This window comes from Oryzias melastigma, linkage group LG1 (assembly GCF_002922805.2).
Source record: "Oryzias melastigma strain HK-1 linkage group LG1, ASM292280v2, whole genome shotgun sequence".
In the NCBI taxonomy this organism is placed as follows: Eukaryota; Metazoa; Chordata; class Actinopteri; order Beloniformes; family Adrianichthyidae; genus Oryzias; species Oryzias melastigma.
In genome coordinates, this window is record NC_050512.1 from 28,698,341 (window position 1) to 28,723,108 (window position 24,768).

At 36.8% G+C, this 24,768-nt stretch overlaps 1 protein-coding gene across 4 annotated transcripts in view; it reads left to right on the top strand.

Moving 5' to 3' along the window:
* Positions 1-1,267: 1,267 nt before the first annotated feature.
* Positions 1,268-24,768, top strand: part of rptor (regulatory associated protein of MTOR, complex 1) — a 181,161-nt gene continuing 157,660 nt past the window's right edge. For 2 of the 4 annotated variants that reach the window (XM_024289362.2, XM_024289365.2), the window contains exons 1-4: positions 1,269-1,797; positions 4,591-4,765; positions 19,463-19,565; positions 21,281-21,363. In XM_024289362.2, the coding sequence (XP_024145130.1) occupies positions 4,598-4,765; positions 19,463-19,565; positions 21,281-21,363 (354 nt within the window). In that variant the 5' untranslated portion in view covers positions 1,269-1,797; positions 4,591-4,597. Of the gene's footprint in view, positions 1,798-4,590; positions 4,766-19,462; positions 19,566-21,280; positions 21,364-24,768 lie in introns of all 4 variants that reach the window. The other 2 variants (XM_024289363.2, XM_024289364.2) reach the window with 2 other exon arrangements.

Genomic DNA, 24,768 nt, shown 5'->3' on the forward strand with positions numbered 1-24,768 from the left:
TCAAATAAAGTCAGAACATGTGGCACTGTGTCGTTCTCAAAAAGTTTAAAAAAAATCTATCTTTTTCAAAGACAGCTGTAAAGCACAGTAGTGGAAGTATTAGGATTTTAGGATGCAGTCTCTGGAGGGAACATACGGTTTTTTAATTTAGAAGCTGTATTAACACAAAACTGATATTAGTTTCTTGACTCTTTCTCTCTAGTCTGACAAACCCTCAAACTATATGTGGTAAACAAAATATTCAGAGCTCAAAATAGACAACTATTAATTGGTTAGTTGTGCTCTTTAACCTCTTAATTTTTTTGCTTTTTGACCTAAAAATTGCCTCATTTGTTTAAAACATAATGTAACATTATAACATTATTACTGCTATAAATTACATTTTAAAAATGAATAAAAAGGGAACAAAAACATGTGGATAATAAATATAATTCACAAAAAGCAATCTTATAGGTATATATAATAATACAAAAAAATAATAAAAAAATTGAATGCGCTGAACTTTCATTTATATAAATCCGGTTTTGTAAAAGCAACATTTTTAATTCACACAAAAATGTTCATTTGTTGAGAAAGCAAATAATTCAGTTGTGTGAATTTGACATTCAATTATCAAAATTATTAATAAATGTGTTTATGCCTTAGCATTTTTATTAGAGTTAGTTTAATATTTTGGTTTTAAGTCTATTGCCTGTTTTATTACATTTGTTACCCATTTAACCTTTTTGTTCATCACCATAGAAGGCTAATACCTAAAAAGCATCCAAAATCGGAAGTTGAGATATTTTTCGCGATCAAAACCGGAAGTTGAAGCATTTTGCATGTAGGTGGTAAAATTATTAATTTTATCTATATCACTTATTGTTATTACTTATTGTCCAATAAATTTTTTAAAACATTATTTGGAATAATACATATTAAAAAGAGGTAAATCAATCCATATGAATATAAAAAAAATCACAATATTTTTAGGGAGAGCGGACTTCCTCTTTAATAAAGTATCATGAAAAATGTACCTTTACTAGTACTTTCTACATGTACTTTCCATTTTTTTAAGAACTTTGTCTTAATTTAACATCAATCACTTTATTTTACGGCCATTTAATTTTTTCTAAATGTAAGTTTTATTAGTTTTGAAGTTAGAATGATCTTTACATAAACAGATTTGAAGCAACTCCTGGTGTCTATTTGAATTATTATTATTATTTGTTAACTGTTGAATTCGGCTGGGAATAGCATTGACCAAAGATACATGCCCTGTGAATGTCACGGGAAATCATTTAAATCCCTGGAATTTTTTAGATTTTTTTTCAGCGTCACAGGAAAAGCATCGGTGACGTTTAACGGTGCATTCTGGGTCCTTCCCAAGATGGCTGCGCCCTTGCCGTAGTGCTGAAGCAGTGCCTCTCCGGAGAAATTTTTAGGATTTTTTGTGATTTCTCACAGAACTATCGCTCCGAATCGGCTCGCATGGTCGCTGGCTTGTAGAGGAACAAGACAGGACCTCCGTCATCCATAAGTGTTGCCGGTGCTTAGCGTGGCTGTGGCAGACTGTCCGTGTGAAGATGGGCCTCGTCTCCAACCCCTTCCCATAGCGAAGAGCCGCGGGGAGAGGAGCCGAACATTCCCCTGCAAGCACACCCCTGTCCAGCTCGCCTTCGACGGGTTCGACCTCCTGTACCGGCTGTGGACGCTGCCTTACAACTTCCTCGCGAGGATTATTTGCGCGACCGTTTCTGTCATCGTCCGGAGACGGAGAGCTTCCCCTGTCCGGGCTGATAATCCCGCCGCACCGAGGTATGCAGCTGCTCGCCATTGCTGGTCTGTCCCCTCCGTCCCGGTGCTCTGCGGTGTTCGCAGTGTCCTGGGACGACTTTGAATGAGCGCCCAGCCAACAGCTGCGTGAGAGCTGTTAGCGACAGAGGGCACGAGCTGACTGAGGCGCGCGAGGACAGCTAGCATGAAGCTAACAGGACCCTCCAGCTGTGTTTGCTCAGTCACAGCTCCTCACTGCTGAGCAGCAGGTGCACTTTTACCACCATACCTGTTCAGAAAACACCGTCGCTCTGAGGTCATACCCTTCAGTTAAATATAGTATTTAATATAGTGACAAATAGTTTAATGTTTACTGTTAGTTTATGTGGTTGTTTATATTGAAGGGGATTTCACAGTAAAGCTTTAAACTTGACTCGTAGAGAACTACAGGACCTGCCTCAATGAAAGCAGCAGATATTTTCCTCCAGTCTGTAGCGTCAGTGATAACAGTTTCTGACCATTAGTTCTGCTTTCAGTTGGTTTTCTGAATGAGAACAAAGTCAATGTTGTTTTGGCCACAAAGCTTCCTGTGGAGGCAGAGAGAGGATCCAACAGTTGGACGGACAACATTCAATTTCTGCTGAAATGCTCCTTTTGGTGTTGGTCTATGACGGGTCGGCAACCTTTAACAGTAAAAGAGCAACTTGGGCTTGTTTTCTACTGATCGAAACCTTACTTTAGCCTTTAAGAATTCTGGATTTGCATTCATGACCTTTTCTTTAAATAATACAAATGAATTGTCTATTTTTTGCACACACGTGTGACAAAAACTAAAATAACTTTTTGTTCTTTTTCCCCTCTTTGTCCTCAGCAGTCTTACGCTGCTGGGTTTTGTTATTTTAGTTTACGGTTGGACCTTGATAGTCTTAGTTTGCAGGCTTTGTTTATTTGTTTTCTTTAGGTATTTTTGGTTTTTCAGATGTTCGACATGGCTGGGTCAGCAGTCTCCATGACTTATTTTATGTTTGGACAAGGAGCCACCATGGAGAGATAAGAGTCACATGAGACTCTGGAGCTGCAGGTAGCAGACCGCTGGTCTATGGGTATAAAACCAAATATCTCAAGCATAGAAATACATTTTCAGTCTTAACAGATGTTTTTCTCTGTCATACAGGAATTTAGGCCTAATCGCAAATGTGTAGTCATCGAAATATCAACCTGTGCAATACACGTATCTTAAAAGATGTCTTAAATTGCAATAAATGGTTACGTTAAATGTTTAAGTGTGCAAAAACAATCTTATGGATGCTTGACGTATTTAACAAATGAAACTGAACCCTTTTCACATTTGACCAATCAATCAGACCTCTTTTATGTTAGATACTTGCCTTCTATGGATATGTAGGTCATGTGGAGTATAACTTAAGGTCCATTGAATTTATATATAAAAAAGGATGTAGTGAAATGGAAATTATGTGTTGCTTAAATTGTCATATATTGCACATCATATCGTCATTGCAATATTGATAACTAATATTGCACATCACAAATATCGTGCAGCCCTACAGGGATCCCTATTGTTTTAAAAGCATTGCAAGTTTTTCATCTGTCTCAGGGATTTGTTGCAGATTTCAATGATGATCTGAAATAGGGAACTTTGTTGTGCAGACATGATGGTTGATTCATTGATTTGTGGTCCAGCTTGACTTTTAAAGTCCCACTCCAGTGAATATCACATTTGTGTTTTTTTAACATGCTTTTGTAGCATTTTTCTCATAATGGAGGAAATTTCTGGAATAATTTTAAGATTAAAACTGTATTTACTTAGTATTTTTCTATTAAAATTGTGTTGGATCCTGAGCAGATGAAAAAAAGCTCAGGTTTGTGACAGAATGGGTGGGCTAAAGTCTCCTTTCTCTGCTACAACTCCAAAGCATCCACTTGCAGACAAAAAGGTCCAGTCATGTCTTCATTTTCCTTGTTTTTGACTTTTGGGCCAAAAAGAGCTTTTAAAATTTGACAAAAGTGCCAGACCCAACTGCCAACTGCCATATTCCTTTTCAGCACAGTTTGAATAAATATAAATAGTCATTTTTCCATTCTAAAATAACTTTTCTTTAAATTTGAAAAGCTGTTTTCACATAACTAAAGATGAAAGAAATGGGAATGTTTTAATACCTTCGCCATTTTAATACCATTACCTTATCTTAATTTTGATTAACTGACTCTTTTTAAACTCAAGGTTCACAATTTAGCATAATCTGGGTAGCACTGACTGAATATCCATGGTGGCAGATGTTCTGGTAGTTCTTAAGGCAAACTTCTTGGTGAAATAAAAAAAGAACTGAGAGTAAGTTTTTGAAGAAAAACATTGCAATAAGGATGAAGTCTCACATGGTGTTAAAAATTACAATCTTTTATATGTTCATAGTGAGTCTTGTTTTATGACGTCATGATTTACAGAATAACTTGGACTTACCGCTTGATGTTGTCTTGTATAAAATGAATGTAAAGCGCTCCCTGCACTGAACCTTGGGGTACACCTACTGAGATGGTGTATTATTTTCCATAAGACTTTTAAGAGTTTCTAGTTATGATTTAACTACAAACGTACTTGGCTAGTGCTGCCCAAGTCTGAGAGAACTGACAAAGATGATTCAAAATTAGTGAAAAGATTTGTGTAAAAAATAATGTCAAACCATTTTCAGCCTGTTTAAAGAATTCCAGCAGCCACAGTGTGGATGGTTCTTTCATTGCTGTTTTTGTTTGGATGAACAGCAGTAGCTCACATGTAAAAACCACACCAGCGTGGCTAACCTGAGCCCTCTCCCACAGGGCCCTCATGAAAATGGACTCGGACTTGCTTCACTCGCCGGCTGTGGGCCTGGCTGAGGAAGAGGAGGCTGACATGAATGACTGGAAGCTTCCCTTGACCTTCATGAAGAAAAGACACTTGGAGAAGATCGAAGGCTCCAAGGCGTTGGCACAGAGCTGGAGGATGAAGGACAGGGTAACTTCCTCTTTTTATGCTTGTTTATGAAACCTGTGGAGCAGCTTTCCTGATGCAGTCGATACACAGAGCTGTTCAATACTCGCTCTCTGAGCTTCATCAATCTCTCAGGGAGCTGTGTTAATTCTGAGAGGAAATCTGAAACTCAAGATTGTGTTTCAGTTGTTTCTCCAAATGTCTTTGATATTCAAAATGCCAAATATGGCATCGGATTTAAATCTGTAAATTTATTGTAATCTAGCGGTTTCATTTTTTTTTAATTGTCTTCAATTTGGCTGGAATTAAAACACTTCTGACCTTGAACACGGGTCCCCAGGCCCTGAACTGGTCTATGGATCAGTTGGACCCAATTTGTATGGACATCTTATATTAATATTATTATCTTATAATTTTATGATCTGATTTTGAATGATCTCCATCCCATTGCCATTGATTTGCTCAATGTATGTCTTTGACACTTCTCAGTCTAAGAAACTTCAGCTAATTTTTTTGAATCAACCTTCATCCTCAAGGGTTTCCAGCTCTCCCTGGACTGCTTGATGCTGACCACCTAAATCAGGTGTGTTCAGTCAATCAGGATGTGGAATCACTTGACTCAGTTGATCAGCAGCAAGCTGGTCAGGGAGAACTGGAAAACAGGCAGAGTTGTTGCTCTTCAGGACCAGGGTTAGCCAGGCCTGACACAGTACATTACATCTAAATTGAACTCCCAAGAAAAGAGAAAAGTTCCCAAAAAAACAAACCTCTTTGCAAAATGTCTTAGTGCAAGATGTTAGTGAGGAGACTGAAGAAAAGCTGCCAATTTCAGCAAAAAAGAAAGATATTTTTAACAGAAAAATAATAATTTTGATTTGCGCAACAACCCTGCATGTCCAAACATCACATTCTCCCATCTGACATCCTCTGACTCCTCCACACCAGACATCCTCATGAGTTCCCTTTTTTTGCAAGTCAGAAGTCTTTACATTTCATTTAAAGTCAATCCTGAAGTCGGCAAATCCAAGTCAATGCAGCTAAAGCTTCAAGTTAAGTCTTAAGTTTAAAGGGAATATTTCATGGCCACAAACTGTCATTAAGCTACTTTTAGACACAAAAACAGGAAGTTGGTGTTTTTACAAAAGCTTTATAACAAGCTTTATTTTTAGACTCAAGAATAAAGTCCTGGAGTTGAAAAAAATAAGAACAAACAAATGTACATTCTTAAGAAATCAAGTCTCAAATCTTTAGCCTCATTTCCACTGAGTGGTCCGGTATGGTATGGTCTGGTATTTTGAGCGTTTCCATTGCTAAATGGACCCATTAAACACTTCCGACCTGTACCTCTTGAGGGCCCCCATCGGTTGTAGGTCCATAGAAAAATGCAATAGGAGGGTTGGGGCGTGGCTTCTGTTGCCACTCGTTGATTGTCAGAAAGTGATGAGGACATTAGAAAGCACCAGTATAAAGCTAGCGATTCCGTTTTCCTCTTTACGACGGTATTCTTCTCAGCTGCCAGCAATCTTCTTTCAAACAACATTAAATTCCTGTTATACACGATGTGCAAAACGTAAAGCAAGAAAAAGACGAGCTGCTGGATGACCTCCATTGTTGTTGTGAGGTACGCCACAATTGTCTGTCCACACCTAATACCATTAGCATCAAATTCATGTACTGTCCACTGTGTTTGGTTATCCAAAAGTCTGTTAACCTGGAGCTCCCGCCGCTTGTGGGAGGGGCTTTTCTCGAACTCGTCATGGATGACGCGGATACTGAAAGGTCCAGTTTATTTATTTTGAAGAGCTGAATAAAAGCACGGTGCACGTCTCCGTGTCTGGGTTCAGATCTCCCAGTGAGGAGCAAACACTGGTCCACTGCTCCTGCAACCAGCATGCGTTGTCAGGTGAAGGCAGTATGGCAAGCCAGAAGGGTCAAAAATCGGCAGGAAAAGCGGGAATGGCAGTGCGTGATCTGCACAACGATTAATACAAAAAAATAGTAATAGTTTAACTTAAACTTTTTCATTTCAGAGTTAATTTGGACATTTAGGGGTGGGGGTGGAGGCATATTAAACATTCTTTTGGTCTCCAGACATGTAAATGTAATCAGAAACTACATGTTTTTACATGTTTGTGTTTAGAGTTCAAATTGTATAATTATGCTTTGAAGTACTTCATATGTAATTTCTGTTGTGGGTTTTGTTTACAAAGTTTGGTCCGAAACAGAAATCTCCAGTAGACGCCAGTCTAAATAAAGAACAAATACAATCTTCTGGACTCGATCTGGAACAAATAAGTGGACTCGATCTGAACCAACGGACTTTCCCAGATGTCCAAAGTCAGCCCTCGAGGGCCGGCCTCCTTCTGGTTTTCCCGAAGTTCCACCTTATCTGCTGCTGATTACCTGGTCAGGTGTGTTTGGCCAATAAGGAGCTTTAATGGCAGGTTGGTTGGAAAACATGTAGGACACCGGCCCTCGAGGCCTGACTTTGGACACTCCTGGATTACACCCTAAATTGGGGCTTAGTAAAGTCAGTAACTTCTGATTCCAAATAGAACAACAGCTTTGGTTAAGTACTGAAAGTACTATGTTTCTAAAGATGTCAAACTTCAATAGTAATAATATTTTTTAGCGGTAATGGTTTTATTTTCCTCTAAAGAATTTTTAGGTTCTGAAGTCTGAATATGTCACAAAATCCCCAACTGGAAGTCTGCTCTAAAACCGCTCCATATTTATGTACATTTGATAAACCATTACTGCACGAAAAACATTATAAGAATTGGATCTGACCTCCCACTGAAAGTAAATATTTGACATGTTGGACATTTGTATTTACTTTTTTAGTTAAAGTCCTAAACTGGCGTTTTAAAGTAACAAAGTCCACCTACCTGCCCCTCAGAAGACCCCAGTTACCATTGCTAACATGCAGTCTGTGTTCTTCTAGTCGACTCCCAGTAATGCCGAGATTATTTGCACGTTCATGAATTTTTTTTCATGGTAAACAATTTGAGAAGATTGGGTCAAATTCATGTTGTCACCTCAGAAAATTTCCCTCTGTTTAACATCCAGTACAAATCACTGCCTTCCTCATCTTCATCAGCGTCACTTCAGTCCCCGCTGAGTTTGGAGGGAGAATCTTCAAGCTTCCTTTCATGAACGTCTGCCGAATGTCTCAGCTCTCATAAAACCGTTGCGTGATCGGCAGCAGCTCCGCTTCCATTACCTTCATGCCTCTTGGCTACCGAGTTCTGCCATTATAATGATGGCAGTGTCATTTAGTCATACATAACCCCCACAAACTCCTCACCCCCTTGTAGAGAATATGACACTTTGCTGCAGTTAGGACACGAGCGGAATGAAAGCGCAACGCTCGCAGAGGTGTCAAACTGAAAGGAAATGAAGGCATCATTAAATGTGAGCCTGCTATTGATTTAGGAGAATAACGGCGGACTGAAATTGCTGTAGCTGTCAGAAAGTCATGCTTGATCGTACTCTCCCACATATTTCATTACTCTGAGTGTTTGCACTTCATAAACGCTTCATATATTTTGATTTGGAAAGTCTTGACTCGTAAATGTTTTTTTTGGGTTTCTTGCCAGGAGAATTTGGATTTAATTTAACAATTAGCTGAGACACTAATGAGAGCAGAACGATGACTTTTTCACTCCTGGATTGTTGCTTTGTGTAGAAGTTGTGAGCAGCAGCAGCAGTACTTTACCTTTTGAAATAGTCCAGCTCTCTGAGTTTAAACATCTGACAGAATTGAAGTGTACAATGCTTTTTGAGATAACATGCAGCACTCTCCTCTGCCTTGACCCGTCTTAGTTGATGGACATTATCTGCAGCTGTTGGGATGTGGAGTGAATCAATGCACTGAAAGTTAAGCCTGCTGAGAGCGGCGAGCAGCAGCAGGCTTATACGTGGATCTTAAATGATGTGGTGCACTGTGGGAAATCAGGGTTCTCTTAGACTCACACAAACACACACAAAGCAAGAAGAATAGAGGGGAGGCTGTACAATTACTTGCCCCATCGGTCAGTGTTGTGTTTATTCCCCCGTTGGGTGGGTGCCAGCTATTGAATGGTTTGTGCTGCATGTGTGCTCCTCGTGCTGAAGCACGTCTACGCGCATGGACGATGCACCTGCCGGGAGGAATCTGGATGATAGTTTTCACGTTTACTGCGTAGAAAGAGTCAGAGTCAAAGGTCAAGGCTAAGTTCAGACGACAAGTGGGATCTTTACAAGATAAAAGGTTGTGTAACTGCTGATCAGGAAGGTTTCAAGGAGACATGGCATATTGCTTTTGTTCATATTGTTATTTGCGGTTTGGAGGAGTAAGATTAAAGATAGAAGGAAGTCTCACAATCCCTTTATGAAGCTGTCAGTCTGACATTCAGCCAGTCAGGGATTTAATGAGTGCCAGTAGGTTTGCACCGATTTTACAAGGTTTACAGACTTCCTGCAATAAACTAAAGTACCAAAGCTTATCCGAATGGACCGTCCGTCTTTCCTTTACATAAATGATGACATCCACTATTTTTATATTTACATTAACCCGTTAACACCAGAGCCTTGGCTCCAGAGTTGTTGTTCTTCAAACTACCGTAACTCTTGGACCGTTTACACAATTAACGTAGTTCCAACAGATTCTGATGCAGAGAAAAGCTGCTTGGGGCTGATATGCAGCACTTCACTACTGTAAACTTCTGCACATCGGCTCAGTTTCAGAATCCATTGGATTGCCTAAATCATGGGTGTCAAACTCGATCACACATGGGGCCAAAATCCAAAACACACATGAGGTCGCGGATCGAACAAGATGTACTTTTATTTAAAACTCTAAAACTACATTTTTTAAACTTTAAAAACATAGCTTTTTAACATAATTATGAACTTCATTTATACTATTAGTGTTGCTGTAATGCTGTAAGCTGAATGTGGCAACTGAAGATGCTAGTGCTGATAGCTGAAGATGCTGAAATTATTGGATGAAAATGCTGAAGGTGATGGCTGGCTAAAATATTAGCTAAATGCCAAATTAGCCTAAAAATGAAAAAAAAAAATAGGTTAGCCAAAACATCTAGCATGTAGCTGAAATATTAGCTAAACTCCAAAACAGCCTTTTAAAATATTAGTATATGCCAAAATAGTCCAAAAAGCTATCAGAATGCTAATTTTTAAAACTTTAAAAATGTAACTTTATAAATAATTATGAATAATAAAAAGGCAGAAATATCATTTCAGAATAAATCTGCTTAAACTTTAAATAACATTTAATATTTTACTGTCCATTAAAAATATGTTTATATTATAAAATTATACAAGTTAAAAATAAGAGTAAGATAACACCAGTACGGTAGATCGAAGAGCGTGTGCTATTATCTGTCGCCTGCGACAGCTTTGGTGTTAAAGAATTAAAAAGAAAACCTCTGTAACCTTAGAGATTTTACCACAAGATATTTCTTACTACTTCTTCTGTCAAAAAGACGCCTATTTGTTCTTTTGCATAAGTTAAAAGACTTATCTTTTAAATAAAAAAAAATGACCATTTTGTATCTTTTAGGTCCGGCGTGTCAAACTCAATTGCACAGGGAGGCAAAATCCAAAACACACATTTGGTCCCGGGCCGAACAGGATAAACATTTACTGAACACTCTAAATCTAAATTCTTAAAACTTTAAAAATATAACTTTTTAACATTACTATTAGGGCTGCCGCGATTAGTCGACTATTAAAATATTATAATAGTAAATGACTAATTTAATTGTCGATTATTTTATTATCTTTATTATTTGACTAATCGGAAAAAATAATCTGATTAGTCAACTATTAAAATAATCGTTTGTGGCATCCCTAATTACTATGAATAAAATCAGGCAGGAATGTTATTCCAGAATTAAACCTTAACTGTTTATCACTGGAACTCCAGTGTTTATGTTCTTTGATTTGCAGTATTTTTTTAATTGTTAGCACGATCATGTAAAATCTGCTCCAGGCCTTAAGAGCTTGCATGATTTCCAGATATCCAAGCTCTATTCTTGATAGATTACTTGGTTCAGGTGTGTCCAGCCAATGGGAACATACCAGAGTGGGGTATGTTGGAAAACTTGCAGGAATGCATCCCTCGAGGTCTGGAATTGCATACCCCTACTCCTGGTAATGCATTTGGTCAGCGATATTCAAACCCTTTGGAACAGCACGGAAACAAGCCTGTTGGTCTGTGTTAGCTTCATCTGTTGAATTCAGTCATTAAAACAAATTCTCTGCAGAGAACTGAAGCTCATTTTCATGCAAGAGATTCAGATGTGTGTTGAATTATAGCAGCAACCTCCCTGTAGTGATTTGGGATTTGCCTTTGAGAGCTCAGATCAAAGCGTGTTCCCACCCTGTTGAAGTGTCATTGATGAGAATACTGAGCGCAGCTCTCTCACTGGCTTCAATGGCCCTAAATTCTGTTTACTTCTGGTATTTTTCTCAAAAGGATACATTTGGGGGATGTCTGTCATTCTAGAAAATTTCCTAGATTATGAATCGGTCTTGGTTTTACATCATCTGTCATTGGTTTCATCATTTCTGTTCCTGCAGAGATGCTTTTCATTGTGACTAAAAGTGAATGAACTGTTACAGACGCCGTCTCGAGGTCGAGATCAGTGGCTGTTTAAAGATGGGTTCCAAAAATATGAAATAAAGGTAAAAAAAACAAACAAACCGAGTTTTAGGGCTCCCGTTTCTGTCCAATTTTTAGCCAAAAACAAAACACCTGTGGCATTTTCAAGGACGTATTTCCTGCAGAGCAGCAGTTCATTACAGATTCACCTCTGAGTTGTGGGGAGAATCGTTGACTCCAAGTAAGCCCACCACCTTTTCCCGTCATCCAACTGTTTACACGCTTTTCGATTGGCTTACAGCCTCTTACAACCCTATTATAACACTATCAGTGCAACAGAAATGGTGAACAATATTGGAGCCATCCAGCCATACAATTTAGAGCCATCTACCAGCTCTGACGAGGAAAACAAAGTTGTACATGGATCTATCTGTCTGCAAGTCGTAGGGAGCTTGTGGTCCACTGATTGTTAGAGCTAGGTTAATAAAATCAATTTGAATCAATTTAAGTTTAAAAGATCAATTACCGATTCATAAAAAATATAAATCTATTTAGCACATAAAGCTAAAATTCGCTAGCTTTATGCTAACGTTTGATAGAATTCCCCTCAGGACGGCTAATGCTAACACTCATTCGACCTAAACATACATTGCTGACTAAATGAACATCTTTATAAACTCACATGTATGAATTTTCCAAACTCTTTTAAGGAAATATTTTTTAAAGTAAGTATTTTTGATCTAAAACATTGTTTTTTGCTCATACTGTCTTCTCCTTCTGTAAGAAAGTGTAATGCTGTAATGCGATCGCCACCTAGTGGCTAAATGGAAACGCTCTCTAGAGAGAAGCAGAACAATGTTTACGATGTTAATGATCTGAACATTTCTGTTAGAACTTTGTTAGAACTGTATGCTAATAACATCATTACTTTACTAATACATTTTACAGTATGTAACCTGTATCAGATTAATATGAATATATTCAAAACATATAGTAGATTATTAATGTATTTTAAATAAATGCGTCTAAAGGTGTAAACTCAAAATTGAGTTGAATTGAAGAATAACAAAAAATCTTAATCTAATTGATTCTGGCTCTTGTGAATCGAATTGAATCGTTTCTGGAAATGATAATTGATACTCAGCTCTACTGACTGTTGCACCCACGTCAATGCTACAAGCTTTTTCAAACGACATTTTTTTTGTCTGCTCCTGATTCACAACGATTTGAATGAAGAAATACTCATAAATGCAATTTTAAGTTTGAAATTTCTTTATATACGTCTTCCCTCATAATAAAAAAGTCATTTTCATTCGTGGGTCTCTAATTAATTTTAGTGTGAGGATCTAGAGTTCAACCTGTTGCTGAATTTGAGCCTGGCTCAGGGAGATTGAGGCTTGCTGCTGTTTTAATAACCTGTATTTATTGCTGACCTAACAAATGGATTAATCAGTAGAAATTGATCTACTCTGGTCAGAGGGCTGTGTGGGAGTCTTAAAAAGGCACAAGAGGGAAAGCCTGGAAAATCCCCCGGAGTCCCGTGCAGTTATTAATGACACGAGGACTGCTTCTAATTTAAATGCACATGCCCAAGTTGCACATTCTTTTAGAAATGGATCTTTCTTTTCATTCCTCTCTTTCCTTTTATTAAAACCGACATTGTTGCACAAATCTTCTGCTTATTCAAGTTCATATGTTTTCCCTTTTCCTCCTACACGCACAAATCATTGTTTCGTTTTACTGTCTAAAAATACAAATCTTGTAAAAGAAAACTTAAAAAAAACGTCGCCTAGTACACCATTCTCCTGCAATTTTTTTTTACCTTATTATGTTGTAGATAATTACAGTTTTTCTAATTATTTTGTTATTAGTTTTCCACTTTGAATTAACGGACAAAAAGTTCCCGAAGCAAAAGTTGTTTAATTTTGTTTTATTGAAGCAGCACAGCACCATGAAAAATTGGGATGTCGATTAAGTAGGAAAAACAAAAGCATAAAAAGGCAATCTACCTTGATATTTTATATGGGCCACCGGCATTCCCTGCACACGTTTGCCCATTTTTTTTAGATGTAGACGGTGCAGATCCCACTGTTAGTTCAGTCATTTTTATATGTTGCAATAGTGTAAAATTATTTCTACCTGTAAAATGTTACAGTTACATAGCATATTATAATAACGTAAACATGTCACGAAAATGTAAATACTTTACATATGCCTGCAATAATTCGGATATGTCACAATGATATGTTGCAATAATGTTGCAATAATTGTTGCAATAATTGTGTTGAAATGTTGCAATAATTACCATGAAACGAGCATTTTGAAACAATGTGAACATCATTAAATAAAAGAAATGTTACAATATTCTAAAAATGCCACAAATTTCTAAGATGTTACAATTGCATAGTTTGTCCTATTTAATAAAAAAAATTGTAATAATTCAAATGTGTTAAAATGATATAAATGTAACAATTTTATGAAAGTATTCGCCATTAAACAAAAAGTTGAGACAGTGTGAGTATATTAAAATAAATGTTACAATATTGTATAAATGTTACAAATGTTTCATATGTTGCAATTACGAAATGTATTATCAGAAAAAATTGTAATCATTTAAATGTCACAATGATATGAATGTTACAATAATGTAAACGTAATTACCATTAAACAGATGTTTTGAAATAATGTAAACATGTTAAAATAGGTAATGTAAATATGTTACAAAATGTAATAATTAAGGCTCAGTTCAGTCAATGTCTGATATTCATTTCGTCGTTTTGCATGTTTATTTTCATTTAAAAAAATAAATCACAGGGATAAAAAAAAAATAATAAAAAAAAATAATGATCTTGAACAATAACTGAAAGTAAGCAAGACCAGTAATCAATTACTTTTAACCTGTTATCTTCCTGTGATGTTTTACTTTTGATTTTTTTTTCTCACTTAATTCACTCATCGGTTTGTCGTGTCAAATGCTTTTATTGGGTTCATATGTCCTGTTTTTTAATAATCAACCACTGTATTTTTTACAGCTTTTCTTTCATATTGTGACTATGTAATGAATCTTTATTTTGTTAAATGTTTTCTTATGTTCCTGTCAGGGGACTACAGATGGAATTTAGCATTATTGCTAAAATCCGGTATATTTACATCTATGACGCTCTGAATAGATGTCTATTAGTGTACATTGTACCTATCAACTAAACAAACCCTTATCTTCTCTGCTGCAACATTAACGTCTTCCTTTTCCTCGTCTGAGCTGCCACCTCGCTCAAAACTGTATGGCTGCAATATTACTCACCTTTTTTTTGCTACTCTAAAGTTAGCTTGTATCTGTGGGCTGCTATAATCTAGCAAGAGATAATGTAAACAAAAGGTTGATGGGAAATCAGCAGAGGTTAACTTCTGTGTCTACAGTCCCGCCCACAACTCAGACGCCAATTTCTAATGAGCTCCTGCTGCTCAGCAGAAAGTAAGTCTTAAAGAACAACAAAAGCTTTTTGATTTTAGCTAAAAAAAGAGATAGTTGGAGTGGGACTTTTAAGGGTTAGTGTTATGATGAAATGATGTGAAGTGGCACAAATTTTTAATGTCTTCAATTGCATTTTTATCTAGAAGATAATAAGACTGTCATTTTTTTTTAAATTCTTTAAAAATTAACTGTTTATTTTTAAGACATTTCTATTACTTATTACTGCTGACGTGACCCTGAACCCCAGTCATTGCTAAACTTGACTGATGAAGAAATACTGATTTGTAATTTGATCGTACGGTAGAGTTTGGAGGAAACAAGTTGACTAATCAATAAGAAAAGTGTGGGACACATCCATGCGCCTTCATCCTGAAATGCCACGCTGCCACGCTAAACATTCCTCATTAATGCTCTTTATTCGGAAGCAAATGAGGATCAGATGTGTTATGAATTGCCTACATCAGGCTCTGGATGAAAACAAATAATGCTATCAGGGCCATTTTTAATAGGCTTTTAATCATCTCGCTGTCCTGAATCATGATGATTAAATCCAGTGTGATAATGCCTCATCTTCACAAATTTGGCAACTGTTTGTGCAAAGCTGCATCTCACGTGGGCTTATGGGTGTTTTGAAAGAAAACGTGAGTCAGTGTTAACATTAAACTAAGGCAATGACCTTACTGTGTTCTCCACAGATTTGTTTGACATTTTACCTGAAATGACAGTAACATCTTTCCTCACCCCAGCGATATTCATAGTAATATTTCTCTAAATTGTGCTGCCATTTCAGATGTTACACTTTAAAGGGCAAAGCTGATATTTGTCTCTCCCAGATGAATCTACACATTCTCCCAATATGCCTTGTCTAAAAAAAACAATTCAAGTGCATCTTTGCAAATAAATCTTGACTTGTGAACATTGTATATTAACATGCAACATATGTTTGCAAAAAAATAGTAGTAATAACTTAGCATTAATTGGGATAGATTAATAGCTGAAGATGCTTAAATTGATAGCTGAAAACACTGAAGCTGACGGGGGGGGGGGCAAAGTTAAGGTGTAAAAATCTGAAGTCCTAAAGCTGCTTGCAATAAAGATTACTTTTACAAATATAGTTATTTGATTTATATCGTTTTTAATATAGTTATCGCACAAAATGAAAAAAAACGATATTGCAATATGAAAATTCCCATATCGCCCTACCTGGACGTTATGCTAAAAAACACACAAATGTTAATTATCAGGCACTTAAGGTGTGTGAATTTGTTCTCTACATTGGACCCTTCTCCTTGTGGAGTGGTAACCTGCAGACACAGTTGCACACCATAAATAATATAAAAAATACACATAGAAGCACTTTCTATCTAAATAGACAAAATACACACAGCATATCACTTCATTTATACACAGTATCAAAACAGACTTGTCTTGTAATGTTGGGAACTTAAGGTATCAAAAAGCCACAATTCCATTTTTTTCTGAATGCCTTGTATGTTCTTTACGACATTTGGAGTTATTTGTTTCATTGAATTTGTTAAAGTATAAAATCCTCAGACTTTGTATACTTTTGATTGTGTTACATGACTGAACCTCCTGTAAATACGATTATTTTTAATCTACTGTTAAAAATAGATGAACATTTTCTTTGCTTTTCTACTTAAGAAAATAGCAGAAAGTTTGAAATGTCACCCGCACTGTTTTAAGATCACAAATGCTGCAGGTAAATATTGCTTAGTGCTGCTTTTAACTCAAAATTCAAGCAATTTCCCTTTGATAAATATCACTGTTTACTTTATCTATTAATATCCACGTATGTTAAGATACAGAGAAAAAGTCATGCTGTTAAAAAAAGGTTTACTTAAAAGCGCTCCTAGTGGTCTTTTAATGATAAATATGCAGTTTTTTTGTCAAATGTATGTTTTAAAATGTCATTTTCTTGGATATAATTCTGCAAAGCGGCAGTATTTTGTTAGATATTTACCTTTGAGTTGTAGGCGGGACCAGAGCGACCCCAACCCCTCTTCCCCTCCCTGTTGCAGAATGTAGCGGAGCAAGCAGCTTGTCGTCACGTTATTTTTTACATCACAAATAAACTCCTGATTCACAATTCGACTAAAGAAATACTCAGAAATGCAAATTTGAGCTTAATTTTTATCCTTGTCCTTCATTATCAGAACAAATCCTCAAGAACATGTAAAAACACAAAAAAATCAATTTCAACTGAAGTGAATCTTTAATTCTTCTGTGCTTTGTACTGATGACATGCGTTCACATGTCAGATCCAGTCGTGCTGAGTCCCACGGGCACACTGACCTTCAGCTGGGTTGGTGGGAGACAAGAGAAGGCCTCAGTTAGTTTCACAGGAGTAACCCTCATGACCCGGGTCTTCCTCAGGACGTCACACAGACGTACAGCAGGTGCTTCTGTAGGTCAACGTCACAAATTCTCCGTATTGAGTGCATTATGTACATTTTGACATTTGTAGGGCTGTACAAAGCTACAATTCCAAAATCCAGAATCCTTGAAACTTCTCAGAACTCCTTGTGAAGAACTAGTTTCAGTGTGCACTAATTTGGTAAATATAGACCACAATGCATTGCGTCATGATTTGGCACTTTAAAAAAAGGGTCTATTTAAAGTATTAAGCGTTTAAGTTAATTTCTTAGGTATTAGCCACATTTTTGTCATCAGAACACTGTGGATTCTTCTTAAATGTCCATATTTGTAGGTTTTCTACTTCCTCAAGCGGGTGAAGCCATATTTGGTGTTTTAAATAAAAAGTAGCAACATGCATCCGAATTATGTTAAAATCCAGGGCACTAGATAGTCCTGCAATAAATAGTCTATTTGGGGTCAGGGAGTAGTGAAGGAATTCAGACAGACCATAGAGGTCCAGTAGACATGATGTCTTTGTTAGGGCTTCGTATCATTAATCATTTTTCAAGAAATAATTCTATATGCTGGGAAATTCCAGTAAACGTTAGCATCAAGCTAGCAGACTTTAGCTTTATATGCTAAATCCATCTCTATTTTTATGGGTCGATTATTAAGCTTAGATGGATTCAAATCGATTAATCAAGTTTATCAATCCACCCCTAGTCTTTATACAAAATGCTTCTTGTCCTGCTGTTGTTTTTTTTGTCTGCATAATTGTTTAAAAAATTTCAGAAAGTGATATTCATGATCAACCGCCGAGGAATATTTAGTATTTTTTAAAATCAATGAAGAGGATGACCACATGGTTTTGATAACAGCTCGAGCTTTTTCATGAACTTCAAACAAACTTTGGTAGAAATAAGATGCTGGTTTTTGCAGACCTCTCAGAAACAGACTGACTTGGTTTCCTCCATTGTTTCCATTGACTGTTTGGCCGTCATTTGCCTCTCGCCCCCAACAGGCCCCTGCAGGTGTTCAGATTGAATTTTTTTGTCTTTCATGCTTCTTAATTGATTTGCTGATGTTTTTAATCGACCAAAAGCCTTAAATATTTTAGTGTTTTGAATGAACACAGCCCTCGGAGCTCACAAACAGTACAAGATTGAACAGAAATGGAGGGTTCTGTGAGCTTGTAAATAGTTATTGGAGTTGTTGTGTATTTATGTTCTTATTGTTGAGTTTTATTGGTGTTCGGAATCAGTTTTTATTTATTGTCAACTTGATTGTTGGATGTAAAAGGACGACTGGCGTAAATTAGCCATAAAATGTTGATTCAGATCAGAAAGAAATAGAAACATTTAAAGTCAAACTTGAAAATAAAAAGCAGTCATAAATCGTTTAAGCAATTACTGTACTGACCAGTATTCACTTAGTTATCTTCCCGTGTGTTCCAATAATATAAAAATATGTATTGATCCGCAAAAGAACGTAAACTCATTAGTATTTGGGCATTTGTTTTTATCTGAAAGGTGATTGGTATAACAGACGGATGAAGTCATTAGCACCCACTTTGTGAAAAGTGCCTACGTCAGGTGGCCAGACTGTAGACCTAATTAAACTGAATGATTCAAATAGTGCAATGAAGTGATTGTTCTCTTCTGTAGGTCCAGCATTAGTGTGAAGGCTTGTTAGACATCAGGATGGAGCCGTACATTGTCAGTGAGCTCGATGTGTGCTGTGGTGCACAAAGGAAAGTGTTTCCAAGGTGATGATGAGAAAGAAGCTGTGGTTTCTTGCTGTTAGTTCACCCTGTAATTTGCACTGGAGGAACTCCTTGTTGCTTTATCAAGCTTGTTTGTGAGTCAGAAGCTCTCACCTAACTTTTGAATCAATGGCAGTTCTATTCTATGGACGCTTTTATTCTCTCTGCTCTCTTCCTGTATTTTAATTGTTCCTCATCTGAGTTGAATTCTTCTTTTTTCCATCATTTTCTACCTTTAGTATGAGTCTTCAGTGGAGCAGAATTAGCCTAAATGTTATGCGTACTCTGATATTTACACCAGAATGCAGAGAACAGATCATTTCGCAGTAATAACTGCTGAGTTTCCCCTCTGTGTCCGACCTTTCCTTTGCTGCTTAAATACGGCAGCCAGCAGCAGCCAAATTATACAGACAGAAAACTGTGATGATTTATGGAGGTTTTAAAATATACATCTCTGTGTGGTTTGGATTTGAATGTTAAATTTAATCTTCTGTGTGCCTACAGATGAAAACTGTGAGTGTCGCGCTGGTGTTGTGCCTAAATGTGGGAGTGGACCCTCCGGATGTGGTCAAGACTTCCCCCTGTGCACGACTGGAGTGCTGGATAGGTGAGTAATCGACACATCAAACCCTTGGGAGGGGGCTCGGATGAAAGGTTCATGCTTTGCTCTATGGTTTAGGGAGCTTATCACACCAAGAAACCCACATCAGTCTGTACTGGAGGGATAATGTTGCTCTCCATCGTCCTAGTACTTCTCTGGTCAGTGAGGTTTGGGGGTAACTGCCAAACTCCTTAACTGATGTGATTTATGTTTACAGACCCACATTAAATTAGATTGGATTAGAAATGGTATATTTCAATCAAGAAAGAATAATGCATGTGCATTACAATCAATCCACAGAGGGTTACATCCATAAAAACATACTAAATATAGGATAACCAGGCATCAAATTAGAGATTGCTTAAAAGGGATTGAAAGGAAACCAACTTATATAATCCCACCCTGGCACATGTTGATTAGATTTCCCCATAATTCAATGAAATAAAGATGTATTTGTCAAATTAATTTGGTTTTAGTTGGCTTTTGTGATAATTTTCTCATGACTAATGACTTTAACAGCAGAAAGGAGCAACTTTCATCAGTAAAATGTAGAATTTGTATGTTAAAAACGTTATGAAAAAATTATGAAAAAAAATTGTGTTCATTGGTATTATTAATTAATATTTTATTTTTGTAGTGGGGATTCTTTTGATTCATTGGTTTTTAGGGATCACAAAGCCACAAAAGCAGGGGTACACGCGTGTGCAGAACCGTGGCTTCTGATCCGTACGAGTACGATAATCCATGATCCGTTACACCCCTAAGCTTAACCCATATCTAATGGCTTCCATTTTTATCAGTTTTTTTTTTCTTTTTTTTTTTCTCAGTTTTCATTACTCGAATTTATGACAAGCTGTTTGAGCACTTTGGGTTGTACGTACTTAAGTGATAATATTTACTTACACTTATTTAGTTGTGAAGTGTCTTTCATTAAAGCCAAGGACACATATAGAGATGATCAAAATAACTGGTTAAAAACACATAATAGAGCTACTTTAAACAGCATTAAGCTTGGGAACAGCGAGGACTACAGCGACTATAAGGGGCTGACTGTTTAAGGTGTTTTTAAAGTGATAACCCCTAAATGATAAGAAGTTATAGAGAGGTAGAGCCCTCCAGAGTTCGGGAGCAGAGTAGCTGAAGGGTTTGTCCCATTACTCAGAATAAAACCGTCATCTCCATCGGCTGGTTTTGAATATAAAACAATAGTTTCCCTCCCCTGAGATTGACTGTTGTTAGCCTGTGAGGTACATCACATTTGGAGTGCAGTAGTTAAAGTTTCAGAGACTCCCTCGGTGCTCTCTGAGGACACTGCAGACATGTCACATGGTTGGGAAGGATACTTTTAAGGTTATGATAAATGTTAAAAGAAAGGGCGATGTCCTGAAAAATCCCCACCGTGTTGGATCTGACGCACACGGTTGAGCAGCATAAAGATTTTCTGTCATCTGTGGTTGTATGAAAGCTTCAAATTTAGAGAATTATCATTTTCTGTTCTATTTATTGGGAAATTAATCTTTGTCTTAATGTTTTTTGCACAGAACATATCAGAACTACCAAAAATTTATTTTTGTCTTAAAGAAAATGACAGATTTTGTCTTCTAGTTAATTGGCAAAAGCTTTGCTTTTGTCAACTCAAGCGGTTCTCGGACCTACATGACTGACTCATTGCGTATGTGTGCAGCTGTGGTGTATTTTTAACACTCTTGTCTCCTTGCTAGACCCCCTGTCGATGAGTCCACAGAAAGCCCTGGAGACCATCGGGGCCAACCTGCAGAAGCAGTATGAAAACTGGCAGCCCAGGGTGAGTGAGGAAGCCTCCTCCTATGGTCTTTTACTGCAGACATTACCCACACCATAATGGGATGTGTGCAGAGCTCAATCTCACTGTGATTGTAATGAAACTAAAATGAATCACAGGTACTTTAAGGTTGGCGCTTTAAGATTATGTTTGGATAAGATTTACGTGTTTGAAGTTTGTTTTATGGATTTTTTTTCCCCTGTCTATCTCTAATAATTTGGATGATTCAAGTCGCTTTCCATTAAAGCTGCCAATTATTAAGCAACAGCACCTTTCAACCTCGTTAAACGGTGGCATATCGATTCCGATGTTTGTAATAAACCAGGAGAAAATGCTTGTTCTCTTCCTTTACATTGTCAGAGCCAGAAATTTATGAAGCCTGGTTGCTGTCGGCTTATGCTTTCAACTTATTGATCATAGGAAATCAGTATTAAGTTTATATTTAATGTTTATAGCTTCCTTTTCCCAAGTTGTTCCTATAAAACACACAGAAGCTCCTCAGATTTTATTTTTAATTTTGTGAAGACATTTTTATACACTCTAGTAATTGATTTTTGGTGCAAATTGGTGTCATTTCCAGGGTCAGTTTTTCCATCGGTTCCAAGCTGGTTGCCTAGCGGTTCTTTGTTTTGTAATAGATTTGGAAATTTTCAGTATTTGGGTCGTTCGATAATATCAGCTACTGATAATTATTGGCCAATATTGGAGAGTATGATGACATGTCTATAATTCCAATAAGAAAAAAATTGGCTGATAAAATGGACCGATAGTTAAAAGCTTAAACTGCAGACTATAAAAGCTAATAGTGTTTGTATTTCCTGTCGTTCATTTTATTTTCAGTCAAATTAGTTCTTCATATTAGTTGGAATACAAACAAGCCAGACGCTCTTACTGTGTACTTGCAAATATTTTTTTCTCAAGTATTTAAAAAAATATATTGATTTATCGGTATCAGCTGCAGGAGGCCAGAAAATATCAGGTATCAGTTGCAAATGTCGTTATCATGCATCACTAATTTGTAGTTTTCTCGGGAAAAAAATGTAACTTTGTGAACAGAAAAGAAAAAACAAAGGAAGAGCTGTAGAAAATGATGCAGCTATTTATAAAAAAAGGTATTTGCATCATTTTTTTCAATGACTGCTTTTACTGCATGTCTGCTATTTATTTATTTTTTTCTATTTATTTATTTTTTTTGTATTTTGCTTTATTTTGGAACATTTGAAAGCTTATCCTAGCTCAAGTCCAGAGCAAACCGGTGACTCACAGATGAACCCTGGTAGTGGGAATTATAGTATTCCATGTACACATAAACTAGTAAAAAATGGTAGTAGTTTAGATTAACTGGTATTTAGCAAATTCTTTCATCTTAGGTTGTCTTGCTCAAGGACTCAATCTAACCCTGAATTTTTAACCTTGACCAACTGATTTCTTGTCATACTGGTGAACCCCGTAGCTAACTGGAACCAATTCTGAACTTGTTTTCTGAACATTTTTGCTCCAGTTCTTGAGTAAAGCCTTCCTTTCTGAAGTTTTGGTCTAAAGACCCACTTCAATGAAAATTGTGTTTTTTGGTGTTTTCTTTTTTTTTACATGTTCTTGTGGCATTTTTCTCAAGATGGAGGACATATATATATAACTTAAAATTAAAACTGCATTTCAGAATATTTCTTTATTTGAATCGAGATAAATCTGAGCAAATGGAAAAAAAAAACCTTTTGAAAAAGCTCTCAGTTGTGACGTAGAAACTGAGAGGCTAAAGTTTCCTTGCTCCACTTCATTCTGATGCATTCACTTGCAGACAAATAGACCCATTAATGTCTTTGTTTTCCTGGTCTGAGCTGGAATCTGGCTCAAAACTCTGACTGGATGGCTCTAATATTGCTTGAAGTTATGTGAGTTTGGGGCTGTAATGTGCTGAAAGCTTGAAGGACAGTGTAAACAAAGGAATGATGGGATATCAGTGGAGGTTTACAGTCACGCCCACAGCTCAGTGGTGAATTTCTGATGAACTTCTGTTGCTCTGCAGAAACTATGTCCTAGAAATTGGCACAAGCTTTTTGATTTTGCCTTAAAATTGCATCATCATAAGTAAAAGACCACTGGAAAGGCTTCTGCAATACATCAAAATATAAAAACTGTTTTTGAAAAAAAGCATTTATTTGTTTTGCTCTCCTGTAATGTTTGAAAAGACTATCCATTTTAAAAAGATGTTATATTTCTGTTGTTTTCAATTCGATTTTTTTCCCTTGTATTTTGTCCACCACATGCACTTTTTCTTAAAGGTCATTATTTTTGAGTAAACTGTTATAAATCACTGGATTGCAATGAAGATGATAAAACACTTAATTAATTCCCAAAAGGATAAACTGTTGCAATTTTGACTGAAAAATCCATTCATCAAATAAGAAAAGTCAAAAGTGTGCATACTTGATGAGATGAAAGCCTAAGCATGAGATATATTCATCTTCACCACATTGAATATAAAGTCACGAGGATCATCTACAAAATGAGGAATATTTTTGTTGCTTAAAGCTTTTGTTTATTTATTACTTTTACTGGAAACTAGAAAACAAAGAAGCAAATACATTTTAGGATTGAGCAACAATTCATGTGATTAATTTTTTTGATCAGTTTTTAATGTTTCATAGTAACAGTTTTTTCATATTAGATAATGTAAAGAGTTGCAGCTTAGATGTAGCTCAGCACATATGTCTGGAAGATATAAATTTAATATTTTTAAGAAAGCTTCATAAGATGAAAAGGAGAACAAATTCCTGTAATCTGTTTGAGATAAGTTAGTATTTGGGGAAAAAAATCTTATCAGCTTCTTTTAAATCTAAAGTACTGGATTTGATCTGCTTTGAGATTTTGTTGGTTGTATTGGCTGTGTGCTGAGAAACAAGGACACCGTTTTTTTTTTTTTTTGGAACAAGTCAAAGAAATCTCAGCGATGGCTTCAACAGCAGGAAACATAAGCACACAAACTGCTGCGGAGACTCCAAACAAAATCTCACGACGAGGAGTCCGAAATAGAAACACAGCAACGAGCTGTTTGATAAGATGGTTCAGAAACGAAACACGAGGCAAGAGGAGGTGGAGGAGAAAACGTCTCCAGAGAGGGAGGAAGAGCTGCTAAAGAAATGTAGGCTTGGGTTTGATTGACCTCAGAGGTCACCGGCAAATGTTGGTAGGAGAGCAGGAGGAGGAGTGGGAGGCTTAGAAAGCTGCTCCTTTTTCCAGCCTGAGGATTCACAGCGAAGCAGCACCGCACTGGGCTACACTGTTCGCCAACACACCTTACATAAACTGTTGACAAAGCAATCAATTACACTGCAGTTATTGCTGTTTTGTCGCAGTGGGACGAAATCATTTTAAATGCATAAAGTTAATGAATATTAGACGAAAAAG